This window comes from Gymnodraco acuticeps, unplaced genomic scaffold, assembly GCF_902827175.1.
Source record: "Gymnodraco acuticeps unplaced genomic scaffold, fGymAcu1.1, whole genome shotgun sequence".
In the NCBI taxonomy this organism is placed as follows: domain Eukaryota; kingdom Metazoa; phylum Chordata; class Actinopteri; order Perciformes; family Bathydraconidae; genus Gymnodraco; species Gymnodraco acuticeps.
Genome location: NW_022990300.1, coordinates 108,634 through 134,527, shown reverse-complemented (window position 1 = coordinate 134,527; position 25,894 = coordinate 108,634). Strand labels below are relative to the sequence as shown.

At 41.1% G+C, this 25,894-nt stretch overlaps 3 protein-coding genes across 3 annotated transcripts in view; all 3 read left to right on the top strand.

The window, feature by feature from the left end:
* LOC117550270 (receptor-type tyrosine-protein phosphatase N2-like) overlaps nt 1-25,894 on the top strand; it is an 86,694-nt gene that overhangs the window by 17,583 nt on the left and 43,217 nt on the right. Inside the window, exon 3 of the mRNA XM_034222647.1 lies at nt 10,270-10,383. Within this exon, the coding sequence (XP_034078538.1) occupies nt 10,270-10,383 (114 nt within the window). The remainder of the gene's footprint in view (nt 1-10,269; nt 10,384-25,894) is intronic.
* LOC117550265 (tripartite motif-containing protein 16-like) lies at nt 18,922-20,583 on the top strand. The gene has a single exon (XM_034222644.1). The coding sequence runs from the start codon at nt 18,922-18,924 to the stop codon at nt 20,581-20,583; it is 1,662 nt and encodes a 553-aa protein (XP_034078535.1).
* On the top strand, nt 23,525-25,484 carry LOC117550273 (tripartite motif-containing protein 16-like). The gene has a single exon (XM_034222654.1). The coding sequence runs from the start codon at nt 23,657-23,659 to the stop codon at nt 25,325-25,327; it is 1,671 nt and encodes a 556-aa protein (XP_034078545.1). The 5' UTR covers nt 23,525-23,656; the 3' UTR covers nt 25,328-25,484.

The window sequence follows — 25,894 nt, the reverse complement described above, 5'->3', positions numbered from 1 at the left end:
AGGCATGTGTTGGTTATGGTTAAGGTTAGGATAAGTCTCCTGGAAATGCATGTAAGTCAATGTAATGTCCCTGAAGTGATGTATACATGGTGTGGTGGTTAGGGGTTAGTGTGTGTGTCCGTGTGTTTAAACGGGGGTATAGGCAGTGGGTAAACAAGGTTTAATAACACCATGCAAACCCTTTTATTTTGCTACAACAGAAGCTCAACAAAACTTGGAAGATTTCAAGTATAAAAACATTTGATTTCTTGCCGAGGTAAAGAGAACCTCTTGTTTCCTCTCAGGATTGAGATGTGTTTCTGCAAAACATTATGCAGAAAGAGAAGAGAAGATGTTCCTCAGCGGAAACAATACCATCGTTACTCATTGTTTTATTTCTGCAGCGAGACAATAGGAGCTGCTGTGAGTCCTGATAGAGTCTGAGCTGCCAATCAGTGGGAGGCAGGTCCCAATAAAGAGAAGGAACAATGAGGAGCTGCAGCCATTGTTTCCTCTGAGATCCACCTGTCTCACTCAGGAAGCTTTTCATGCTCTTAGAAACATGGAGTGATGGTGGAACCAAGAGGAGCTCCATGAAAATTGTCAGAGACAAACAGAATGGTTTTAAAGAGTCCCCTCCTGCTGATGTTCAGGTGTATATCAGTATGTAGTGTCTCTACTTTAAAGAGTCCCCTCCTGCTGATGTTCAGGTGTATATCAGTATGTATGTGTTCTCTACTTTTAAAGAGTCCTCTCATGCTGATGTTCAGGTGTATATCAGTATGTAGTGTATCCTACTTTAAAGAGTCCTCTCCTGCTGATGTTCAGGGTGTATATCAGTATGTAGTGTATCTACTTTACAAGAGTCCCCTCCTGCTGATGTTCAGGTGTATATCAGTATGTAGTGTCTCTACTTAAAGAGTCCCCTCTGCTGATGTTCAGGTGTTCTATCCAGTATGTAGTGTCTCTACTTTAACGCGTCCTCTCCTGCTGATGTTCAGGTGTATATCAGTATGTAGTGTCTCTACTTTAAAGAGTCCCCTCCTGCTGATGTTCAGGTGTATATCAGTATGTAGTGTCTCTACTTTAAGAGTCCCCCTCCTGCTGATGTTCAGGTGTATATCCAGTATGTAGTGTCTCTACTTTAAAGAGTCCTCTCCTGCTGATGTTAGGTTGTATATCAGTATGTAGTGGTCTCTACTTTTAAAGAGTCCCATCCTGCTGATGTTTCAGGTGTATTTCAGTATATAGGTGTCTCTACTTTAAAGAGTCCTCTCCTGCTGATGTTCGGTGTATATCAGTATGTAGTTGTCTCTACTTGTAAAGAGTCCCCTCCTGCTGATGTTCAGGTGTATATCAGTATGTAGTGTCTCTACTTTAAAGAGTCCCCCTCCTGCTGATGTTCAGTGTATATCAGTATGTATAGTGTCTCTACTTTAAAGAGTCCTCTCCTGCTGATGTTCAGGTGTATATCAGTATGTAGGTGTCTACTACTTAAAGAGTCCCCTCCTGCTGATGTTATGGTGTATATCAGTATGTAGTGTCTCTACTTAAAGAGTCCCCTCCTGCTGATGTTCAGGTGTATATCAGTATGTAGTGTCTCTACTTTAAAGAGTCCTCTCCTGCTGATGTTCAGGTGTATATCAGTATGTAGTGTCTCTACTTTAAAGAGTCCTCTCCTGCTGATGTTCAGGTGTATATCAGTATAGTGTCCCTACTTTAAAGAGTCCTCTCCTGCTGATGTTCAGGTGTATATCAGTATGTAGTGTCTCTACTTTAAAGAGTCCTCTCCTGCTGATGTTCAGGTGTATATCAGTATGTAGTGTCTCTACTTTAAAGAGTCCTCTCCTGCTGATGTTCAGGTGTATATCAGTATGTAGTGTCTCTACTTTAAAGAGTCCTCTCCTGCTGATGTTCAGGTGTATATCAGTATGTAGTGTCTCTACTTTAAAGAGTCCCCTCCTGCTGATGTTCAGGTGTATTTCAGTATATAGTGTCTCTACTTTAAAGAGTCCTCTCCTGCTGATGTTCAGGTGTATATCAGTATGTAGTGTCTCTACTTTAAAGAGTCCCCTCCTGCTGATGTTCAGGTGTATATCAGTATGTAGTGTCTCTACTTTAAAGAGTCCCCTCCTGCTGATGTTCAGGTGTATATCAGTATGTAGTGTCTCTACTTTAAAGAGTCCTCTCCTGCTGATGTTCAGGTGTATATCAGTATGTAGTGTCTCTACTTTAAAGAGTCCCCTCCTGCTGATGTTCTGGTGTATATCAGTATGTAGTGTCTCTACTTTAAAGAGTCCCCTCCTGCTGATGTTCAGGTGTATATCAGTATGTAGTGTCTCTACTTTAAAGAGTCCCCTCCTGCTGATGTTCAGGTGTAACTACCACAGGGATTTTAGCCGTTGCAGACCATTTACTTGCATTAAAACATATAGAACACTCTACAGGAAAGGGCAAACCCTCCACATTTTGTTCAAAGACACTGTAACATATGGCACCTTGGAAACCATCCCCTACAAACCTTTCATACTAATGAATCTCTAGTTAAACACACACACACACACACACACACACACACACACACACACACACACACACACACACACCACAACACCACACACACACACACACACACACACACACACACACACACACACCACACACACACCACACACACACACACACACACACACACACACACACACACACAGAGGAAGAGGCTCTGCTTCCTGCTGATTAGCCACAAAGGACAAAAAGCATGAAATTGTCATAGCAACAGAGCAGCGGGGGTAAAACGGCCCGTTACCCATCAGCACCTGTTGCATCTTCCTGAACGCTGCAACGCTGGAAATGTCACAGCAAACAGAGACAAGGGCAACCAGGGCTAAAACATACCGTCGCTAAGTCTGTATTTGATGATATTGTGGATTTAAATCAGTATACCAAAGGACCAAAGCTTAATTGGGCCTGTTATAGAAAAAAAGGAGTGGTTGCTCAAAGTCAACTGCTTTTTACGGTACCGTGTTTAATAGACACTTGCAAGTCATTTTTAATTAGTTTATTAACGGATGCTTAATGTTTAAAAAATAAAACACAATGTTCACAAATGAGTTATATATATATATATAAATCTGGTATTTTGAGTCAATGAGATAATACAGATTAAACTAAAAACTGATTGAAAAAAGCTACTTTCTTTTGCTCTTGAACTCACACATTATATAATTCAACTTTATAAAACGGACAAGTCAAATCAAGCAATCTGATTGGTTCTTAGCCGTGATATACTGAGCGTATACCACGGGTAGAATTGTAAGTTACTTTTCACAACAAGTCAGTATCCCTCCGCGTCTGAGAAAAACAGTATACCGTTGGGCTAAAAAGCAAACTGCGGAAAGCAGCGGAGAAGTAACGGGGCAGAAACCCTCCTTTTTACGCAGCGGTCCAGACATAGACATCAAACGGCAAACCATATTCAGTGTGCAGTTCCTTTGGCATTAGGGCAGGGATATCTAGATACTTTCCAAGGTTTGACATCATGAATTGTGCTACTTTTAAAGCAAGCAACGATGTTTTCAAATCTGTAATCAAAGAGGTCCGCAAAAACACTATCGACCAATCAGATTGCTTGATTTGACTTGTCAGTTTTATAAATATATTTACATTTCTTCCGTTACGAAACAAACTTATAAAGCATAAGATGGAAACATTTAAGATTAACTTCGACCTCCGGGGGGGTCTCACTATGGAGGAGTGGATTGAGGAGGAGTGCCTATCTCCAGAAGAAAAAGCACATAAACGACGACATGCAGAGCTACGTGAAGAGCAGGCAGACCAACTGGAGAAGCACCATCATTCAAAAGCTTTCTGATGGGGTCTTGAAACAAAGCAGAGAGATGATGAGCGTTAGTGGCCACAGGTGCGAAAGCTCTCTCCAGAGCTGCTGGAAGCCGAATCTCGGGGACCGGAGAAAGTGGAGCAATATTCTCGCCACGCCAAGCAACAGCCTAGAACAACCTCAACCTATACAAGTGACCTCGTAAGCATGCTGCTGATGCTGGACAGGTTTTCAGTGGCTGCACAATAAACGCCAACATACAAATGAATGTAAATAAATAGCCAAATAATGGATCAACGCTCTCTGTCTAATATGTTCGCTAGCTGTTAGTGTTGTTGCATAGCAACCACCTCGCACTATGTTTCGTGCAGAAGGCAACGGAGGGACTATTTTATTTTGAACATCATTATTTACTAATAAAAACTATTTAAATTAGAGTGTGTATTTTTCTTTCATATTGCCACACTTGGTAACCGTTTTATAAAAGCAATAGCTCACTTCAGGCCGTGATATATGCTCATTATATCACAGCTCAGGGGCGTGGTTCGGCCCGACGCGAACCACGCCCCTGAGCATATACCACGGCCTGGCGTGAGCTATTAATCCAGGCCAGTCTCTTTCACTTAATGCATTTATCCTTTGAGCTTCGTCCGCATATTGAAATTTGAACAACCATACCTCAAAAACGATGTAATGGTGCTCTCACTCTTCCTCATTTCCCATCATCACTCCCTTATTTTCAACACAAAGGAACTACAGCACGGTCAAATTACTTCACGTCTCCACCGCTAAGCTAAAGGCGGCTAATGTTGGGCTATAAAGGAACTACAGCACAATTTTGGCAGCTGTTTTTGATTTAGTCTTTAGACAAAAATGGTTATTAGTTTTAGTCACATTTTAGTCATTTCTATCCTTCATAGTTTTAGTCTAGTTTTAGTCAACGAAAACTCACAATGTTTTAGTCTACTTTTAGTCGATGAAAAATTACATTTTAGTCAACTTTTAGGCAATGTTTTCTCTCTTTAAACCAATTCAGGCAAATACAGGTTTCGGACGTTAGAATCAAGGTGACGGCATCAAGTGTTGAAATTCGTAAAGCAACATTTCACTCTCTTAACACTTTACTTGTGTAATATCTAGGGATGGGTATCGTTAAGGTTTTCTACGGTACTACTAGTCTTATCGATACTGCTTATCGATCCGGTACTTTAACGGTATTCTTGTTTTTACTTTTTGTTATTTTTTAAAGGAAAAAACTAACAAATTGTTAACCGAATTAATTGCTTTATTTAAATGTGAAATAAATGAAATATATATATTATGTTAACATATTGTACTGTACTTGAGTAAAATGTTGAGGTACTTGTACTTTACTGGAGTATTTAAATGTTTTGCTACTGTGTACTTTTACTCCACTACAGTTCATAGGTAAATTGTGTACTTCTACTCCACTACATGTATTTAATACCTTTAGTTACTTTACAGATGTGGATGAATGATGTGAAATCCAGAGGTGGGACCAAGTCATTGTTTTGCAAGTCCGAGTCAAGTCTCAAGTCAGGATGGTCAAGTTCAAGTCAAGTCCAAGTCCTAAACTTTGACAAAACGAGTCTTAAACAAGTCATTATGTGCTTTTCACCAAATGTAATGACATCGATCAACAGAATAATATTTAATAATCAAATTGCTCTTTATTAGTCACATTAATAATTTAATAATCCATTTTCTCTCTGCTGGTAAAGTAACGTGAGAGGGATCAGTAAGGTAAGGCTACCGTGACAGTTTGATTCAGAAGGAGTTTAATGTATAAGATCCCTGATGTTGAGGTGACCAGAATGTTTATTTCCACTGTGTACAACATGTTATAAGGGACCCACAATCTATCTTTATGCAAGGGATAATGTGCAGCGAGGTGTCTCTATGGGGAAAAGAACACCTGCATCTAGATCCCTCTGCAGGTGGTACTTTAACTATATTTTGATGATAATACTTTTGTACTTTTACTTGTAACATTTTGAATGCAGGACTTTTTATTGTAACTGCGTATTCCTACACTCTGATACTTTTACTCAAGTACAAGATCTGAACTTCCCCCACCCTCTGACAATAAATCCTGAGTGGTTACCAAAAAAAACCTGCTCTGAAGGTTATTTTCATTTTACAAATCCTGCACTCAGCTTTGCTTTCTCCAATATCATTGAAATGCAGCCAGATGCTGCTTATTTTTTCGGTTTTCGCTCATTTCTCATGACTTCACTTCACCACCGCTAAGCTAAAGGTGGCTAATGTTGGGCTATAAAGGAACTACAGCTCGGTCACATGACTTCACGTAACCACCGCTAAGCTAAAGGCAGCTAATGTTGGGCTATAAAGGAACTACAGCTCGGTCACATGACTTCACGTAACCATCGCTAAGCTAAAGGCAGCTAATGTTGGGCTATAAAGAAACTACAGCACGGTCACATGACTTCACATCACCACCGCTAAGCTAAAGGTGGCTAATGTTGGGCTATAAAGGAACTACAGCACGGTCACATGACTTCACGTCACCACCGCTAAGCTAAAGGCGGCTAATGTTGGGCTATAAAGGAATTACAGCACGGTCACATGACTTCACATCACCACCGCTAAGTTAAAGATGGCTAATGTTTCGCTATAAAGGAACTACAGCACGGTCACATGAGTTCACGTCACCACCGCTAAGCTAAAGGAGGCTAATGTTGGGCTATAAAGGAACTACAGCACGGTCACATGACTTCACGTCACCACCGCTAAGCTAAATGTGGCTAATATTGGAATATAAGGAACTACAGCACGGTCACATGACTTCACATCACCACCGCTAAGCTAAAGGCGGCTAATGTTATTCTTCAAAAAGCCATTTAGTTCTAGAAAAGGGAACAGGGAGTTGTAGAATGCCGACTTATCTCCTGTTTTTAAGACTTATTACTGCAGCTCTCTTTTCCTAACACATTATATCCAGATCCAGTTCTCGACATGTATGAAGGAAACCCCTTTACTTCGGCCCAATCCCAAATCACCCCCTCGACCCTACCCCTCCGTGACGGAGTGAACTCCGTCTGTAGCCACACTCGCAGCTGAATGAAGTTCCCTCCATTAAGGGTTAAGGGTATAAATACAGCAGCAAGCTTTGGGACGGCCTCCCCTCTCTCCGCAGGAAACAGGAAATGCCGTAACTGTATGTAACAACGGTTTCAAATCAGCATCTCTTTGACAAAAAATGTAAATTAATAACTCAAATAAAACTCCAAACATCTTTAATTGTGTTTTTTGTAAAGCTCTTTTAGTTTTAAACCTGATGTTTATAAGCTTCTTAGTTTTTGCTACAGTCTGTAAATATACACAACTTTATAATAAAATGCACACATTTACCTTTTTCTAGACTAAACACAGGTATGATCCTAAGTTAAAACATATGAGGTTATCATGAGGTTGTTAACATCGCAGTTTATCAGTGGATGTTTGCTGGAACTACTTGTAAACAGCGTGTTTCCTGACGGACACACACAGCGTGACTCCGGTCAGGTAGAGACCGGACTCAGGTCAGCACCGATGCAGACTCGCTGTTTGAGGGCTTGATAGCCCACTCCCCCTCCACACCGCTCCACACTCGTTGCTTTGGAATAGCACTTAATATGGCGGACCCTCCGCGCGAACGCGCAAACGGAGGGGGAGTGTGTAGGGGTAGGGTGTAGGGGGTGATTTGGGATTGGGCCTTCCTGTATCCATTCGAAGCAGCCAGGCCTGCTAAGCGATGCCAGATGTCATTGATCTTGTGGTCGGTGAGGGATGATGGACTTGTGCTGGTTCCCGGAGCAAAAGATCCTTTAAAATGTCTTAATCCAGTTCATTAGGCAGCAGGACTTCCTGTCAGCGAGTCCCTGCAGAGCAACGCCGTGTCCAGACCTAAGTGCCATTGATGCACAATCCCTGTGACAACATGTTTTATTGCTTTAGCAAAAGTACAATAATAACGTGTAGTAGGGTTAACACATAACTACAAGTTTATCAATTGCTCTAAAATGACAAGAAGTTTCATTATTAGGGCAATTTATGGTTTTAATCTGACTTTTCTTCACTGTTAAACCCAAAAGGCAAAATCTGCAGGTTCATCAGCTCTTCTTAACAGCATGGACTAATTCATCTATTAAAGCCTGAATTCTAAATTGAACGACTACAAACATCAAATGATACTATTCAAATAGGTTAAAGCACCGTTTCTCTCTCATTGCCTGCATACCAACATTACTATCATAGGTTTATTTTACATACAGGTCTGAGGTCTTACAGTAACACACATTTACTTAAATACTAACCCTAAAGCACATATATATGCAATAAATGAGAAACAAAATAACGAGTGCAACACAATCCCTTCTTTCCTCTTCTTCTTGTGATCTCATATAACACAATTGATGTGTCTCCGCAGAGGGAACATCTTGAATTATCTCTCATAATTATATGCATGCATATCCAAGGCTGTGTAATTTATCCCGGTTTTGTACCGGAGGCCGTAATTCAGAGGCAGACGTGTCGTATTGTGATTTATGGTCCAGATTGGAGAGGATGATGCAGCACACGGTGTTTTACTGTAAGAGGGAAGAGATGGTCATTTGATTAAAATCCAAATAAAAAACGTTTCCAATCTTTTGCAATTATTGTTTTTCATTTAATGTGTTTTTCCCCCCCTCTATCATTATGTTTCCTTTTCAATCGACATCTCAAATTGCCTCCTTTTTTTTAGCAGTGCACTCGTTATGTTGTACATTGGAGAGAGAGCTGCTTTCTACATTTCATGGCGGCATCCTTTAACAAAATCATTTATTTTTATTATTACACATCCTTTTTTTTAACAGCAAAACAGAGCTTGACGCAAGTATAACATATTCGGGATATTAAAGTGGCTCTATTATGCTTTTTGGGGAATTCCCTTTCCTGTGGTGTTTTTCTATACACCTGAACGTCAGCAGGAGAGGACTCTTTAAAGTAGAGACACTACATACTGATATACACCTGAACGTCAGCAGGAGAGGACTCTTTAAAGTAGAGACACTACATACTGATATACACCTGAACGTCAGCAGGAGAGGACTCTTTAAAGTAGAGACACTACTGATATACACCTGAACGTCAGCAGGAGAGGACTCTTTAAAGTAGAGACACTACATACTGATATATACCTGAACATCAGCAGGAGAGGACTCTTTAAAGTAGAGACACTACATACTGATAAACACCTGAACATCAGCAGGAGAGGACTCTTTAAAGTAGAGACACTATACTGATATACACCTGAACATCAGCTGGAGAGGACTCTTTAAAGTAGAGACACTACATACTGATATACACCTGAACATCAGCAGGGGAGGACTATTTAAAGTAGAGACACTACATTCTGATATACACCTGAACATCAGCAGGAGAGGACTCTTTAAAGTAGAGACTCTACATACACCTGAACATCAGCAGGAGAGGACTCTTTAAAGTAGAGACACTACATTCTGATATACACCTGAACATCAGCAGGAGAGGACTCTTTAAAGTAGAGACTCTACATACACCTGAACATGAGCTTAAAGTGTCCTCTTTACTGTATTTTTGGATAAATGTCAGGCTCTAATGTTCAGTTTACAAATATCCAGCTTCCTCTCCCTCCTCTCTGTCATTGTAACAACAAAATAACAGTGAAACGTCTCAGAGTAATCACATCATGGCGGACCTGCTGCTGGTCATCCTCCGCTGACTGTTAGATGGAGCTTGAGTTTTGATAGAGACGGCCTAAGTGTCGCAGAGGCTATTTATAGACAAGAGGCCTGAATTACCATCTACAAGTGCCATTATGCAACATCTCCCATACACAATCACACATGCAGATATACAGTTAGAGATATATTGTAATTTTCACACCCGAAACAATGCTTTTTACAGGGTTACAGGGATGTTTTGCAATATTTTTTTGTATTAGTCAATTTATTGAACTTGTTAGAAATGAAACAAACAATAATAATGATGTGTAACTATTTTTTATTATCATTTTTTTTAATCTTTAATACTCTTATGCATGCTTCTTAGGTAACATTAAGCTGTCTTTGGCTCTTTTCTGCTGTAACAATGTACATTTCCCCTCTGTTGGACTAATAAGGGTATTCTCATTCTGATAACAAAAAGAAGCAAAAAAAACAAATAACAAAAACATTTTCAAGGTATAAATTCTCAAATAGTTTCCGCCATGTTACGTAAAAAGGGGCAAGAAGAAGCTTAAAGAACCTTCTGGACCCCCTCTAGCGTACATTGTTCGTGAAAATAAAAGTTTGGGTCATCGTCATCAGCATGATATTTTAATCATTGTTGTTGTTAATTGCAATACATTTTAGCTCTGAAATGTAAAATCTAAAAAGCATGTCTCTAACTTCCTGTTTGTGTGTTGACAGATGCCATGTTTGGACGTTGTCAACCCGTTCCAGTGACGGACGTTTACACCTACGACGTCTCTCCGTCTGTAGTGCAACGCTTCAGGACGCTGCTGGAGAAGCTCTCAAACAGAGGTAAGGTGTTTAATGAGGTAATAACTTAAGTGGGATGTAGGGTCATTTTCTCATAGACTTCCATACAATCTAGTAGGGGTGTAACGGTTCACAGAAGTCACGGTTCGGTTCGTACCTCGGTTTGGGGGTCACGGTTCGGTACAACAAGAAAAAGCAAAAAAAAGTCCCAAATGCATAATTCCAGGTTTGTTGTTATTTATTTTGAACAGTAGTGCAAGTTTCAGTTTAGAAATAAGGAACTCTGACATTTTGAATAATTAACTGTATTAAACAGTTAAAAACAAACCACACACACTCAGATGGCCTTATTTTCTATAATGGCTGAATGTCAAACAAAAAGGTTTCATCAAGCTGTAAAACTAAAAAGAATGTCTTGAAAATATTACATCATAAATAATAAGAAAGTGTTTCAAGAGCGCATAGTCGTTGAAAAACATATGCCAAAAGCTTTCCTTATTTATTTTGGTCTCACGGCTTTCATGTCTCTTGGCTTCTTAAAAACAGCGGGGATCAGCTGCTGAACTGCTGCTGTCTTTTGCCGGGCTCCGGTGATTGGCAAATCTGGGTGATGCCTTCTGATATGATTAAGCATGGCATGTGTTACCATTAGCATACCGCACCGCTGTCTAACAACGCCAACACACCGTCCACTTCCGATCCACCACTCGCACTCCATCGTTGTTGTAGTCCACAGGGAACCCGAAATGTTCCCACACAGCTGATTTAAAAGAAGCAGGTGGGTTCTAGCTCCTGTGTGTTATCTGAAATCGCCATACTAACTTTTCTTGTTCTTCATTTGTTGTTTAAGGGCGGCTGGCAAACAGCTTTTAGGCGCAATACCGCCCCCTGGATTATAAATAGTGAAGTGGATACTGCCCTGAATGACTTTTTCCCACTCGTAAAAAAAAGGCGTATTCGTCGTGTGACTGCATGTGCCGAACCGTGACGTCTGAACCGTGACGGTACGGGACGAATACGGATACCGTTACACCCCTACAATCTAGATTTTGTTTGTAATCAGAGGAGCTGCCCCCTGCTGGATATTAGAGATAATGCAGGATTGAGGCTCTTCTGTATTGGCTTTGGACGTTGCTTCTTGGTAATAATTACAAATATTTAAAGAGGACATTTATTATGCTCTTTTCAGGTCCATATCAGTATTTAGTGTCTCTACTGTGAAATGTTTCCTTGCTTATATGTTCAAAAAGCTCGTTAGTTGTTCTCATATTGCTTGTGTTGCAGCACCATTTACATGCAGAAATACCATGGTCCTTTTTAACAAATTGAAATGTTGTTGTCGGACTACAAACGTCTGTAGAAAATTACTGATTTTCAATTCTATCCCTGTTATAAATCCAAATTATTTTCACCTTTTCGACTTTATCAAATGTCCGTTTCAAAAGCAAATGAAGCAGATGAAGATGGATCTGCAAGGCCACATACTGTACCACTACTTTGTTTTTTTACCTATTTAGTCATTCGGGTGAATTAACGCTTAAACTGATAAGGCTTTTGCAACCTCACAACACAGGACGTACACACAAGCGCACACTCTGCTCTCATTACACCAGAGACGTGTTTAGACCCTGATGTTTTTAAGCTCCCTATGTTTCATATTACAACTTGGCATATTTGTATTGCAGACTGCTTATCCGTATGGGACTACAGAATACAGTACACAGAAATGCAATATCACAATGTACTGTTTGGGGCTGATAATAGAGGAGGATTGGCTCTGTTTTACGACTTACAATGCTTAACCTGTTAAGCCCCAAGCCTGTTTTTCAGGTCTCAGGCTAAAAAATGACCTATCCAGAACAAATGACAATAACTTCACTTCTAAAAGGGGTAAATTAATAATCTTTTTTCTCAAAGTAATGATAAACCTGTGAGTTGGATGTAGAAAAGTCAAAATAAATATAGATGTTTTTTATTTTAAAGAAAATTCAGATTGAACATAGCAAAAAACTGTAAATTATAGTGTCCGTCCAAAAATTATTTTTTACTTATAGTGAAAACTACCCTTGGATGATGGTAAGGTACACTAAAAGCTTTAGGAATCCAAAGTACAACATATAATAAGTACCCTGTATCAAGATTGATGCAAAACAAGTGACATTTGAACTTTTTAGAGAGGTTTAGAAAAACTCCACCTCTGGGGTCATTTGGGTGGAAATGGGCGTATTTGCCGTTTCTCTGGAATCCATTGGTCAATTTTGATGATTGACATCTCTTTTGAACCGTTAGAGCCAATAGAATCGAAGGGGAATTGCCACATACACACCAACGTTACCATTGAGAAATTAGAGCTATGCGCATGCAGTTTGCCTAAAGCGAAACCTAACTTACGCTCTGAAATCTGAAAACTTAAAAGTAGGTTTATGGCTGATGGATTATCAGAAATAATTTCAAAGGGACACAGACACATTGGATTAACCTATGGATTAACTTCAGCAGCGTTTTTATCATTGTAATGCCATTGAAGACAACTTTTGATCAGACAACAACAAAGGTAAGACATATTGCTGTGTTTGCTACCTAATGCCACGTGTTGTGATGTCTGTTTTTGTTTCTAATGTCGCGATCTGATCATGGAGTGATGATGTATGTACCTATCGATTCTGTGTATTCTCACGATGCTAATCGATGGGTTGGATGTGCAGTTACGATAAGTAATAAGGGTGTTATACCGTGAGTTCTGTGCTAATTTGCTCAGGGCTAATTCAGAGGCTCAGCGTTAGCCTTGTGTTTTTTTTTGCTAAAAATAAAAAAAATCATCAGTTAGCTGAGTTTCTTCCCGTTACATGAATATGAAACATTCATAGTTTATTAAATCTTAAGAAGCCCTCAGACACTGTTGTGTTGTGATTTCGTACCCGCCGAAGGGTCCGTGGGGCTTAATAGAAACCCTGCCCACTCCCAGATAACACATAATAATTCAAGTACATTATGTATATTTTTTATATTTTGAATTGTAATGTAGAACACATTTAGAGGCTGTCGAAGCTTTACTGCCCCCTAATATGAGTTGAAGTATTGGCTGTATGAATGCAAAAGATGTTGTTTTAGTATATCAAAAAGTCGCTGAATGAAGAATTGGACAAAGTGTCATTTTATCAACAAAGTTACTTGCAAGAAATGTGCAGAAAAGTGTTCAAGAAATCAGAAAAACAGCCCTCAAGCACTTTGTTTTATCTCAGTGGGATTGCCTTGTAGCCTCACTAACTTATGAGAAGAACTTTGGAACAGGGTAATAGTCCTCTGCCACGTTGCCACCATAAAACCCTGATAACCTCTCCACCGCCATCCTGCTCTCAAACAGAGCTTCTTACATGTGCCCTCCCCTTGACAATGTGCTGATTGGTGTAATAGAAATGTGGTGACAAGAGCTGATAAGCCTCATTCAGGGCATATAAGCGCACAGGCTTGTTTCTGTTGTGAGGAAAGTGAGACTTTCAGGCATTTGCTCTCAGTGTGGTACAATGGCGCAGCAAGGATTTCAGCTAGTCCATGAAACAGGTTGTGGTTGCTGTTCGATTTGTCTTGATTCACTGAAGGATCCGGTGACTATCCCCTGTGGACACAGCTACTGCATGAAATGTATTAAAAGCTTCTGGGACAAAGACGATGAGAAGGAAGTCTACAGCTGCCCTCAGTGTAGAAAGAGCTTCACACCGAGGCCTGTCCTGCTGAAGAACACCATGTTAGCAGATTTAGTAGAGGAGCTGAAGAAGACTGGACTTGAAGAAGCTCCGGCTGATCACTGCTACGCTGGAGCTGAAGATGTGGCCTGTGATGTCTGCACTGGGAGAAAACTGAGAGCCTGTAAGTCCTGCCTCGTGTGTCTGGCCCCTTATTGTGACAAACACCTCCAGCCTTATTATGACGCAGCTACGTTTAAGAAACACAAGCTGGTGGAGCCCTCCAAGAATCTCCAGGAGAACATCTGCTCTCGTCACGACGAGGTGATGAAGATGTTCTGCCGCACTGATCAGCAGAGTATCTGTTATCTCTGCTCTCTGGACGAACACAAAGGCCACGACACAGTGTCAGCTGCAGCAGAGAGGACTGAGAGGCAGAGAGAGCTGGAGGGGAGTCGACTAAACATCCAGCAGAGAATCCAGGACGGAGAGAAGGAGGTGAAGCTGCTTCAGCAGGAGGTGAAGGCCATCAATGGCTCTGCTGATAAAGCAGTGGAGGACAGTGAGAAGATGTTCACTGAGCTGAACCGTCTCATGGAGAGAAGAAGCTCTGATGTGAAGCAGCAGGTCAGATCCCAGCAGAAGAGTGAAGTGAGTCGAGTCAAAGACGCTGAGCTGAAGCTGCTGTCTCACACAGAGGATCACAACCAGTTTCTGCACAGCTACCCCTCACTGCCAGCCCTCAGTGAAGCTACACACTCCTCCAGAATCCTTCCTCTGAGCTACCTTGAAGATGTGAAAGCTGCTTTGTCAAAATTCAGAGATAAACTACGAAATGTTCTGAGAGAAAAATTGACAAACGTCTCACCGACTGAAGTGGATGTTTTACTGCCAGCAGCAGAACCCACCACCAGAGCTGGGTTCTTAAAATATTCATACGCACAAAATTATTTATTATTCCGCCGGGTTATTTTGCGCCTCGTCTTCTCCCACGTTCCACATCGCAGAAACTCCATTCAAACATCAAAACTTTCAGCTCGGTCGGGAATCGATGGCTATTATTTTTCTTATTCATAACTTTCATAATTCCAGAGAGACATCTCATAATTCATCACATTTTTAACATGGAAGTCAATGGAGAAACTCTTCAGACTTGAACAATCTTCATGCAACTTCAACTGCTAACTGCTCCTTCATACTTTCACTCAGAAACCTCATTCCAACTTTAAAACGTTACACTTCTTTCTGACATTATTCCTGTAACACAACTTTTAAATCTGATTCGTACTTTAGAGATAATAAACATTGTTCAGACCTTGGTAAAGAGGCCTTCTTCAGATTTTAGAGTGCGTGATGTCACAGCTAGAGTGGAGGACAGCTTTAATTTTGCCTTCATATTTTCTTCTAAACCTTCCATAATTCCCAAACCCTACATTCCTGAGACATAATTTTTCATGAGAAACGTAGGCAAACATCTCGTAGCTTGAAAAATAAAATAAATGAAACAAAATGCCTCTTGAGGGCATGAAGAAAAAATATCCGCTCTGCATCAGCCAAACAGCTCGCTGCACCCGCACTGCGAGGGGGACCCAAGTTCCCATCAGCAAAAACACGTGGGTTTGCTATCCTGACTCCAAGATGGTGGAATGAGCTCCCCATTGACATCAGGACAGCAGAAAGCTTACACACCTTCCGGCGCAGACTGAAAACTCATCTCTTTCGACTCCACTTCGAGCGATAGAATTACTAACAAAGCACTTATATACTAATAAAGGACTGGCTTACCTAAAGCCAGTTGAGTAGCACTTGAAATGTTTTAGCTCTATGAAACCTGATGTACTTTTATGATTCTGTTTTCTTCAAGCTTGTATCTTGTTGGTCGAACGCACTTATTGTAAGTCGCTTTGGATAAAAGCGTCAGCTAAATGCAATGTAATGTAATGTAATGAAATGACAAAAACGTTCAACATGTCTCCATTAAACCCCATTGTAAGTTCAGTCTCATCTTTCCCCACCACAGCAGCTGCACACCTTTAGTTAAACTGCCAAAAAGGCCACGTTATTAACCCGAAAGTACACAAAAAGTACATTTCAGAAGCTCAAGTTCCTTGACATGCTTCACGCTTTGAAATTTCACCGATATCTGTTACGGTTCTTCAACAAAACGTTCACATGCAACAGGTTTATCTCTCATTCAGAACAATGAAAATTATCTCCTCTCACTGATTACTGCACATTACCATGGAAACCTTTGATCTCTGGACACGTCGGTAAACACCTGTGTCATGGAACACGATGATGCCATAACTCCAACTGACATGCTCAGAGCAGCAGACTTCAGATAATGGTTAATGGTCCTGCCCTCAACAGCTCTACGTCAATTATGGGGTGTCATCATATGCCATTTCCATGGAAACGTATACCTCGCCATAAAACAAGATGTCGCTGTAACTCCAATGGACACGGTCCGATCATCCCCAAACTTCGCTTGTATATCACTGGTCCATGCCTCAACAGCTCTACGCCAAATCTGAGATCTCACCATAGGCTGTTTCCATGGAAATGTATCCCTCGCCAAAAAACACAATGTTGTCGTAACTGATATGAAAATGGTCAAAACACCACCAGACTTCAGATGACAGTTAATGGTCCAGCTCTCAACATGTCTATGTGCCATTAGTGAGTTTTCCTCAAAAGCTGTTTTCCTCAAAAGCTGTTGCCATGGCAACGCATCCCTTGCAATATAACACGATATTGCTATAACTCCTAGGAAAATTGTCAAAAAGTGCTAAAACTTCACGTGTGCAAACAGTCCAGCCTGGAAGACATCTACGGGACAGTTTTGAGATTTCTTCAAATGCTGTTGCCATGGCAACACAATGCTCGCCATGAAACACGGTTTTCTCATAACTTCAGTGAAAATGCTCCAAACAGCCCAAAACTTCACAGGTTTGGTAATGATGCAGCCATCAACATATCTAAGCGTATTATGGGGTGTCATCAAATACCGTTGCCATGGCGACAGATCATTCGCCATCAAGTTAGTTCAATAGTTTGCAGTTCAAATATTCTACTGCTTTTCCAAGCCACTTTACTTTCTTTTCTTCTCTCATCACATATTCAAGCCCCCAGTGTTCATAAATCATTTCAATCTAAATTCTTCACTTTCTTCTTACACATTACATTTCAGCATAGCAGTTCAGCTTCAAATTTTCACCATAACGGCCCGTCCACACAGCGGCGTGCGTTGAAGCTTCCAACGCTTCTGCCCATTCACTTTGAATGGGGTGACGTCACTTTTAGCCGAACTGCATCGTGGGAAGCGACACGGAGCGTTGCTGGCGTGGCTCACTGCAAAAGTTGAGCAATGTTCAACTTTTGAAAGCCTCGGCAGAAGCGTCAGCCAATCGAATCATATGCCAGTACAAGCTCTAGCCAATCAAACCGCTGCTTGTGTGTCAGGGGCGGGAGATTCATGTGATTGGTTGTTGGTCGAGTGTCAGACACGCCCGCCGGCAAGCGTCAACGCACGCCGCTGTGTGGACGGGCCGTAAAGCATTCCCACTCGCAATTTCCTCAGGAATTGCATTCTCTAGTTTGAACTGTAATGCAATGCAGTGTTATTTATTGCTATATTAATCAATAAGGAAGAAGAGGGATTGATTTATTGTGTGGTTGTCGTAAACATGTAATGAGAAATGTATATAAATAAAAAGATGTGCAAGAAATAAACAAGTCTTGGATATAGATATCAAAAAAACAACAGCAGGAAACCTCCATTTGAAAAACAGCTGCAGTTTATTTTTTTAACCTTTTAAAGTAAAATCTCAGAAATCACAAAAATGCTCAATTTAATTTCTGAGGTGTTTTTTTTTTTGGCAGCTAGACCTTATCATTTATGTTGCTCTCACAGCAAAAATGCATTCATGACACAATCTTAAATGTGTTTATAAAATATTTAAGGGTAATTCAGGTTTATTTAAAAATAATTTCCCTGATTTTTAACCATTTAAAGTCCAAATTACATCTTAAATTGTTCAAATTTCACCTTAACTATCACACTCTGCTCTCATTACACCAGAGCAGTGTTTAGACACTGATGTCTTTAGGCTCCCTAAATTTCATATTACAAGTTCACATATTTGTATTGCAGACTACTTATCCGTAAGGAAGTACAGAATACCGTACACAGAAATGCAATAGCAAAATGTACTGTTTGGGGCTGATAATAGAGGAAGAGTAGCTCTATTTTACGACTTTCAATGCTTAACAGAAACCCTGCACACTCCCAGATAACACAGATACGAATTAAAGTACATTATATGTATTTGGAATATTTTGAAATGTAATGTAGAAATACTTTAGACGCTGCCGAAGCTTTACTGCCCCCTAAAATGAGTTTCTCCCATAGAAAAGTCATGGCTCTACGAATGTAAAAGATGGTGTTTTAGTATATTAAACAGTCGCTGAATGAAGAACTGGACAAAGTTCTTGCAGCTGTGTGCAGGTAACTGAGCTAAGTTTTATTCCATCAACAAAGTTACTTGCAAGAAATGTGCAGAAAAGTGTTCAAGAAATCAGAAAAACAGCCCTCAAGCACTTTGTTTTCTCTCAGTGGGATTGCCTTGTAGCCTCACTAACTTATTGGAAGGACTTTGGAACAGGGTAATAGTCCTCTGCCACGTTGCCACCATAAAACCCTGATAACCTCTCCACCGCCTTCCTGCTCTCAAACAGAGCTTCTTCCATGTGCCCTCCCCTTGACAATGTGCTGATTGGTGTAATAGAAATGTGGTGACAAGAGCTGATAAGCCTCATTCAGGGCATATAAGCGCACAGGCTTGTTTCTGTTGTGAGGAAAGTGAGACTTTCAGGCATTTGCTCTCAGTGTGGTACGATGGCGCAGCAAGGATTTCAGCTAGTCCATGAAACAGGTTGTGGTTGCTGTTCGATTTGTCTTGATTCACTGAAGGATCCGGTGACTATCCCCTGTGGACACAGCTACTGCATGAAATGTATTAAAAGCTTCTGGGACAAAGACGATGAGAAGGAAGTCTACAGCTGCCCTCAGTGTAGAAAGAGCTTCACACCGAGGCCTGTCCTGGTGAAAAACACCATGTTAGCAGATTTAGTAGAGGAGCTGAAGAAGACTGGACTTGGAGAAGCTCCTGCTGATCACTGCTATGCTGGAGCTGAAGATGTGGCCTGTGATGTCTGCACTGGGAGAAAACGGAAAGCCTGTAAATCCTGTCTGCAGTGTCTGGCCTCTTATTGTGAGAAACACCTCCAGCCTCACTTTGACGCAGCTACGTTTAAAAAACACAAGCTGGTGGAGCCCTCCAAGAAGCTCCAGGAGAACATCTGCTCTCGTCACGACGAGGTGATGAAGATGTTCTGCCGCACTGATCAGCAGTTTATCTGTTATCTCTGCTCTGTGGACGAACACAAAGGCCACGACACAGTGTCAGCTACAGCAGAGAGGACTGAGAGGCAGAGAGAGCTGGAGGGGAGTCGACTAAACATCCAGCAGAGAATCCAGGACGGAGAGAAGGAGGTGAAGCTGCTTCAGCAGGAGGTGAAGGCCGTCAATGGCTCTGCTGATAAAGCAGTGGAGGACAGTGAGAAGACGTTCACTGAGCTGATCCGTCTCATGGAGAAGAGAAGCTCTGATGTGAAGCAGCAGGTCAGATCCCAGCAGGAGAGAGAAGTGAGTCGAGCCAAAGAGCTTCAGAAGAAGCTGGAGCAGGAGATCTCTGAGCTGAAGAGGAGAGACGCTGAGCTGAAGCTGCTCTCTCACACAGAGGATCACAACCAGTTCCTACAAAATTACTCCTCGCTCTCACAACTCAGTGAATCCACAGAATTATCCAAAATCCATCCTCTGCAGTACTTTGGCGACGTGGCAACAGCTGTGTCAGAAGTCCGAGATAAACTACAGGAAGTTCTGATGGAGAAGTGGTCAAAGATTTTACAGACAGTCACTGAAGTGGAAACTTTACTTTCACATCAACTGACGACCAGAGAGGATTTCTTATGGTATGCATGTCATATAACGCTGGATCCAAAGACGGCACACCCCTGGATGATATTGTCAGAGGGGAACCGTAAAGTAACCAATATGGAAGTCTCAGTTTCTAAAAAACACGCCGGATTCAATCACACTTACCAGGTCCTGAGTAAAGAGAGTCTGACTGGACGTTGTTACTGGGAGGTGAAGTGGGATGCAATCGTCACCATAGCTGTTACATACAAGGATGTGAGCAATTCAGGGCCCTATCATGAATTTACATTTGGATATAATGACAAGTCCTGGGGGTTAGACAGTCGCTGGGATTACGTTGGTGTCATACATAACAAAAAATTAACTCGGATTTCAGGTGACTCCTCCCTCAGAGTAGGAGTGTACCTGGATCATAAGGCTGGCATTCTGTCCTTTTACGACGTGGGGGAAACCATGAAACTCCTTCATACTGTGCAGACCACTTTCACTCAGCCGCTCTACGCTGGAATTTCTCTTAGATTACCAAAAGGAGACAATGCCACGGTGTGTCAGTTGTAGTAGACAGGATGTTTTTAGGTGGCATTTCTGATTTCGATTTTCAGATTTGTTCCATCTCTATTAGAGCCGTCAGCGTTAACGCTCACAATTAATCTGGAAACCGTGGTGATCTCATAATGACTTGATATTGCTGCTCATATTGTTTCTGTAAAAGTATCTGTGCTGTCCCATGTTAATATTAATGTAAATCATTGCAGTGTTTTTAGTGCTATCTTAATCAATAAGTAGGAAGAGATATATTCTTTTCATTTATGGTGTCAACATGTACGGGCAAATGATGAACGAATGTACTTTTTGAGAGGATCTGACTAATTGTTTCCTGGAGGAAGTTTAGACATATAATGATTTCTAAGATTAAACAAAGCCTCTCTTTTGTAATCATATTAAAACTGCTGCAATATAATAAAAATTGAAAACTCTCAAGAGTGAGATTTGTTTCTACTCTTTAAAGTAGAGACACTACATACTGATGTACACCTGAACATCAGCAGGAGAGGACTCTTTAAAGTAGAGACACTACATACTGATATACACCTGAACATCAGCAGGAGAGGACTCTTTAAAGTAGAGACACTACATACTGATATACACCTGAACATCAACAGGAGATAACTCTTTAAAGTAGAGACACTGATATACACCTAAAAATCAGCAGGAGAGGACTCTTTAAAGTAGAGACACTACATACTGATATACACTTGAACATCAGCAGGAGAGGACTCTTTAAAGTAGAGACACTACGTACTGATATACACATGAACATCAGCAGGAGAGGACTCTTTAAAGTAGAGACACTACATGCTGATATACACCTGAACATCAGCAGGAGAAGACTCTTTAAAGTAGAGACACTACATGCTGATATACACCTAAACATCAGCAGGAGAGGACTCTTTAAAGTAGAGACACTACATACTGATATACACCTGAACATCAGCAGGAGAGGACTCTTTAAAGTAGAGACACTACATACTGATATACACCTGAACATCAACAGGAGAGGACTCTTTAAAGTAGAGACACTACATACTGATATACACCTGAACATCAGCTGGAGAGGACTCTTTAAAGTAGAGACACTACATGCTGATATACACCTGAACATCAGCAGGAGAGGACTCTTTAAAGTAGTGACACTACATACTGATATACACCTGAACATCAGCAGGAGAGGACTCTTTAAAGTATAGACACTACATACTGATATACACCTGAACATCAACAGGCGAGGACTCTTTAAAGTAGAGACACTACATACTGATAAACACCTGAACATCAGCTGGAGAGGACTCTTTAAAGTAGAGACACTACATGCTGATATACACCTGAACATCAGCAGGAGAGGACTCTTTAAAGTAGTGACACTACATACTGATATACACCTGAACATCAGCAGGAGAGGACTATTTAAAGTAGAGACACTACATACTGATATACACCTGAACATCAGCAGGAGAGGACTCTTTAAAGTAGAGACACTACATACTGATATACACCTGAACATCAGCAGGAGAGGACTCTTTAAAGTAGAGACACAACATACTGATATACACCTGAACATCAGCAGGAGAGGACTCTTTAAAGTAGAGACACTACATGCTGATATACACCTGAACATCAGCAGGAGAGGACTCTTTAAAGTAGAGACTCTACATACTGATATACACCTGAACATCAGCAGGAAAGGACTCTTTAAAGTAGAGACACTACATACTGATATACACCTGAACATCAGCAGGAGAGGACTCTTTAAAGTAGAGACACTACATACTGATATACACCTGAACATCAGCAGGAGAGGACTCTTTAAAGTAGAGACACTACATACTGAAAATGAGCAGAATTTGGCCCCTTTAAGTTATCATGAAAACTGTTTCAGGATTTATTCATTGATTTTTATTCTTTTTTTTTATCTCAAAGAAAAGTGAAAAGGCAAAAAAATAATGTACTAATCCAAATTATTATGTTCTATTTGTAATCCTGTTATTCAACCTGGTTCTCCTGCACCCAGTGTCATGATTGTAATCTGGATCCAAAGTTTAGTGGGTGTGAACAAAGTTTTCCAACAACCTTGTACTATGGTTCTAAAATAATTAATTACAAGTAATGGACCTGAATTAAAAAAAATTACTTAAGGGAAAGTACAAAGTATTAGCATCAACATATACTTGTAGTTTAAGAAGTACAAATATTAATTCTGCACAATGGTAGTACAAAAGTACCATCAGGTATATCACTCGATATGCAGAATGGATCTTTTCAAAGTATTTCATTATTATTTATTTATTTTTCGAATAGCCCGTTGAGATTTAGCATCTCATTCTCAAGGGTGTCCTAAAACATAAATATACAAATTATAACATTACATATACTACAGTACATATACAAAAATACAGACACATGATGGTTATTATATTATCCAGTTATTTATACATGTAAGATCATTTAGTCTTTGGTCAAGTTGGACAACATTTGCAAACTGTGTGGATTAGTAGTAAAGTGTTTTCTTATACCCTATCATCATGTCATGTGTTTATGCACAAAGTAACTGTGTGTTAAAATCAATGTACTCGAGGAAAAATAGTACATATCTGCTTCTGAAATGTTGTGGACTGTAAGTATAAAGTAGCATTAAATAGAAATACTCAAAGTATAAATATGTCGATAAACTACCGAGCTACAATACTTGAGTAAATGTACTTTCCAGCTCTGCTTATCGCACAACAGCCTGGCTGGAAAGATAAGATACAACGGTATATATTTAGAAAATAAATCGCTCATTAAGTCAGCCTTCAAAGCACCTTGTGTTTTCACAGTTGGATCAGCCTGATACTGAACTCTCACATTTACTGAAGGAAGCAGAGAGTGGACTTTGGAACGTACTGTCTCTTTAACAACGCTCCCCCTTATGAATTGCGTCATACTTCCTGGTTCCCTCCCCTGTAGAGCTGCAGCTGGAGGATGGGTGTAACGAGTGATTCACTGCACACACACATGCTATTCAGATCACACTCACACTAGTTTCAGCTCTCAGGAAGTGAAACTCAGACACTCGCTGTCACTGAGAGGTGAAATGGCGCAGAAAGGAGTTCAGCTGGACCGGGAAACCTTCTCTTGTTCGATCTGTCTGGATCTACTAAAGGATCCGGTGACTACTTCCTGTGGACATAGCTACTGCATGGACTGTATTAAACACCACTGGGATGGAGAGGATGAGAAGGAAGTCCACAGCTGCCCTCAGTGTAGGCAGAGCTTCACACCGAGGCCTGTCCTGTTGAAAAACACCATGTTAGCAGATTTAGTGGAGAAGCTGAAGAAGACTGGACTCCAAGCTGCTCCTGCTGATCACTGCTACGCTGGAGCTGAAGATGTGGCCTGTGATGTCTGCACTGGGAGAAAACTGAGAGCCTGTAAATCCTGTCTGCAGTGTCTGGCCTCTTATTGTGACAAACACCTCCAGCCTCACTTTGACGCAGCTACGTTTAAAAAACACAAGCTGGTGGAGCCCTCCAAGAAGCTCCAGGAGAACATCTGCTCTCGTCACGGCGAGGTGATGAAGCTATTCTGCCGCACTGATCAGCAGTGTATCTGTTATCTCTGCTCTGTGGACGAACACAAAGGCCACGACACGGTGTCAGCTGCAGCAGAGAGGACTGAGAGGCAGAAAGAGATCAATGGGAGACGACAAAACATCCAGCAGAGAATCCACAGCAGCAGGGAAGTTATGAAGCAGCTTCAGCAGGAGGTGGATGGCATCAATCGCTCTGCTGATAAAGATGTGAAGGACAGTGAGAAGATCTTCATCGAACTGATCCGCTTCATCCAGAAAAAAAGCTCTGATGTGAGGCAGAAGGTTAAATCTCAGCAGGAAAGTGAAGTGTGTCGAGTCAAAGAGTTTCAGAAGAAGCTGGAGCAGGACATCTCTGAGCTGAAGAGGAGAGACGCTGAGCTGAAGCTGCTTCAACACACAGACGATCACACCCAGTTTCTACAAAAATTCTCCTCAGCCTCGCCTCTCGGTGAATCCTCAGAGTTACCCAGCCCTAAAATCCGTCCTCTGCAGTACTTTGAGGACGTGACAACAGCTGTGTCAGAAGTCCGAGATAAACTACAGGAAGTTCTGATGGAGAAGTGGCCGAAGATTTTACGGACAGTCACTGAAGTGGATGCTTTTCTGTCGCAACAACTGAGGACCAGAGAGGAGTTCTTACTGTATGCAAGTCAAATCACGCTGGATCCAAACTCATCAAACACTAGCATAATGTTGTTTTCTGAGAGGTACCGCAAAGTAACAACAACTCCTTTATTGGAAATGTGTTTTCCGTCCCGAGACAGATTCAACGGTTTACATCAGGTCCTGAGTAGAGAGAGTCTGACTGGACGTTGTTACTTCGAGGTGGAATACGATGCACTATTAACAGTAGCTGTAGCATACAAGGATATGAAAAGACATAATACCTCTAAAGACTGTGCATTTGGGTACAACGAGAAGTCTTGGGCGTTATTTTGTCATCATCAATTTGAATTCAGACATGACGATATCCACACGCCAATCTCGGTTAAGTCGTCTTACAAAGTAGGAGTGTTCCTGGATCATAAGGCTGGTGTTCTGTCGTTTTACGACGTGGGGGAAACCATGAAGTTCATCCACAAAGTGCAGACCACTTTCACTCAGCCGCTCTACGCTGGTCTGGCCCTTCACTTTTCCAACGGAGACAACGCCACGGTGTGTGAGCTGAAGTAGGCAGGACTTCATAGGAACCATCATTGTAAATGGTCAATAAAAGAGGACATATTATCATTTTCAGGTGTATATCAGGGAGGTTGTGGCGCAGTGGGCTAGTGCGTTGGTGTTTGGATCAGGGGAGCACAGGTTCAAACCCCACTGCAGTCAGCATGTCGTTGTGTCCCTGAGACACTTCACCCCAAATTAATCCTGTGGGGATTGGCCACAGTATTGAGTATGTAAGTAGCTTTGGATAAAAGCGTCTAACAAGTAACATGTAATGTAATATCAGTATGTAGTGACTCTACTTTAAAGAGTCCTCTCCTGCTGATGTTCAGGTGTATATCAGTATGTAGTGTCTGTACTTTAAAGAGTCCTCTCCTGCTGATGTTCAGGTGTATATCAGTATGTAGTGTCTCTACTTTAAAGAGTCCTCTCCTGCTGATGTTCAGGTGTATATCAGTATGTAGTTGTCTCTACCTTTAAAGAGTCCTTTCCTGCTGATGTTCAGGTGTATATCAGTATGTAGTGTCTCTACTTTAAAGAGTCCTTTTCCTGCTGATGTTCAGGTGTATATCAGTATGT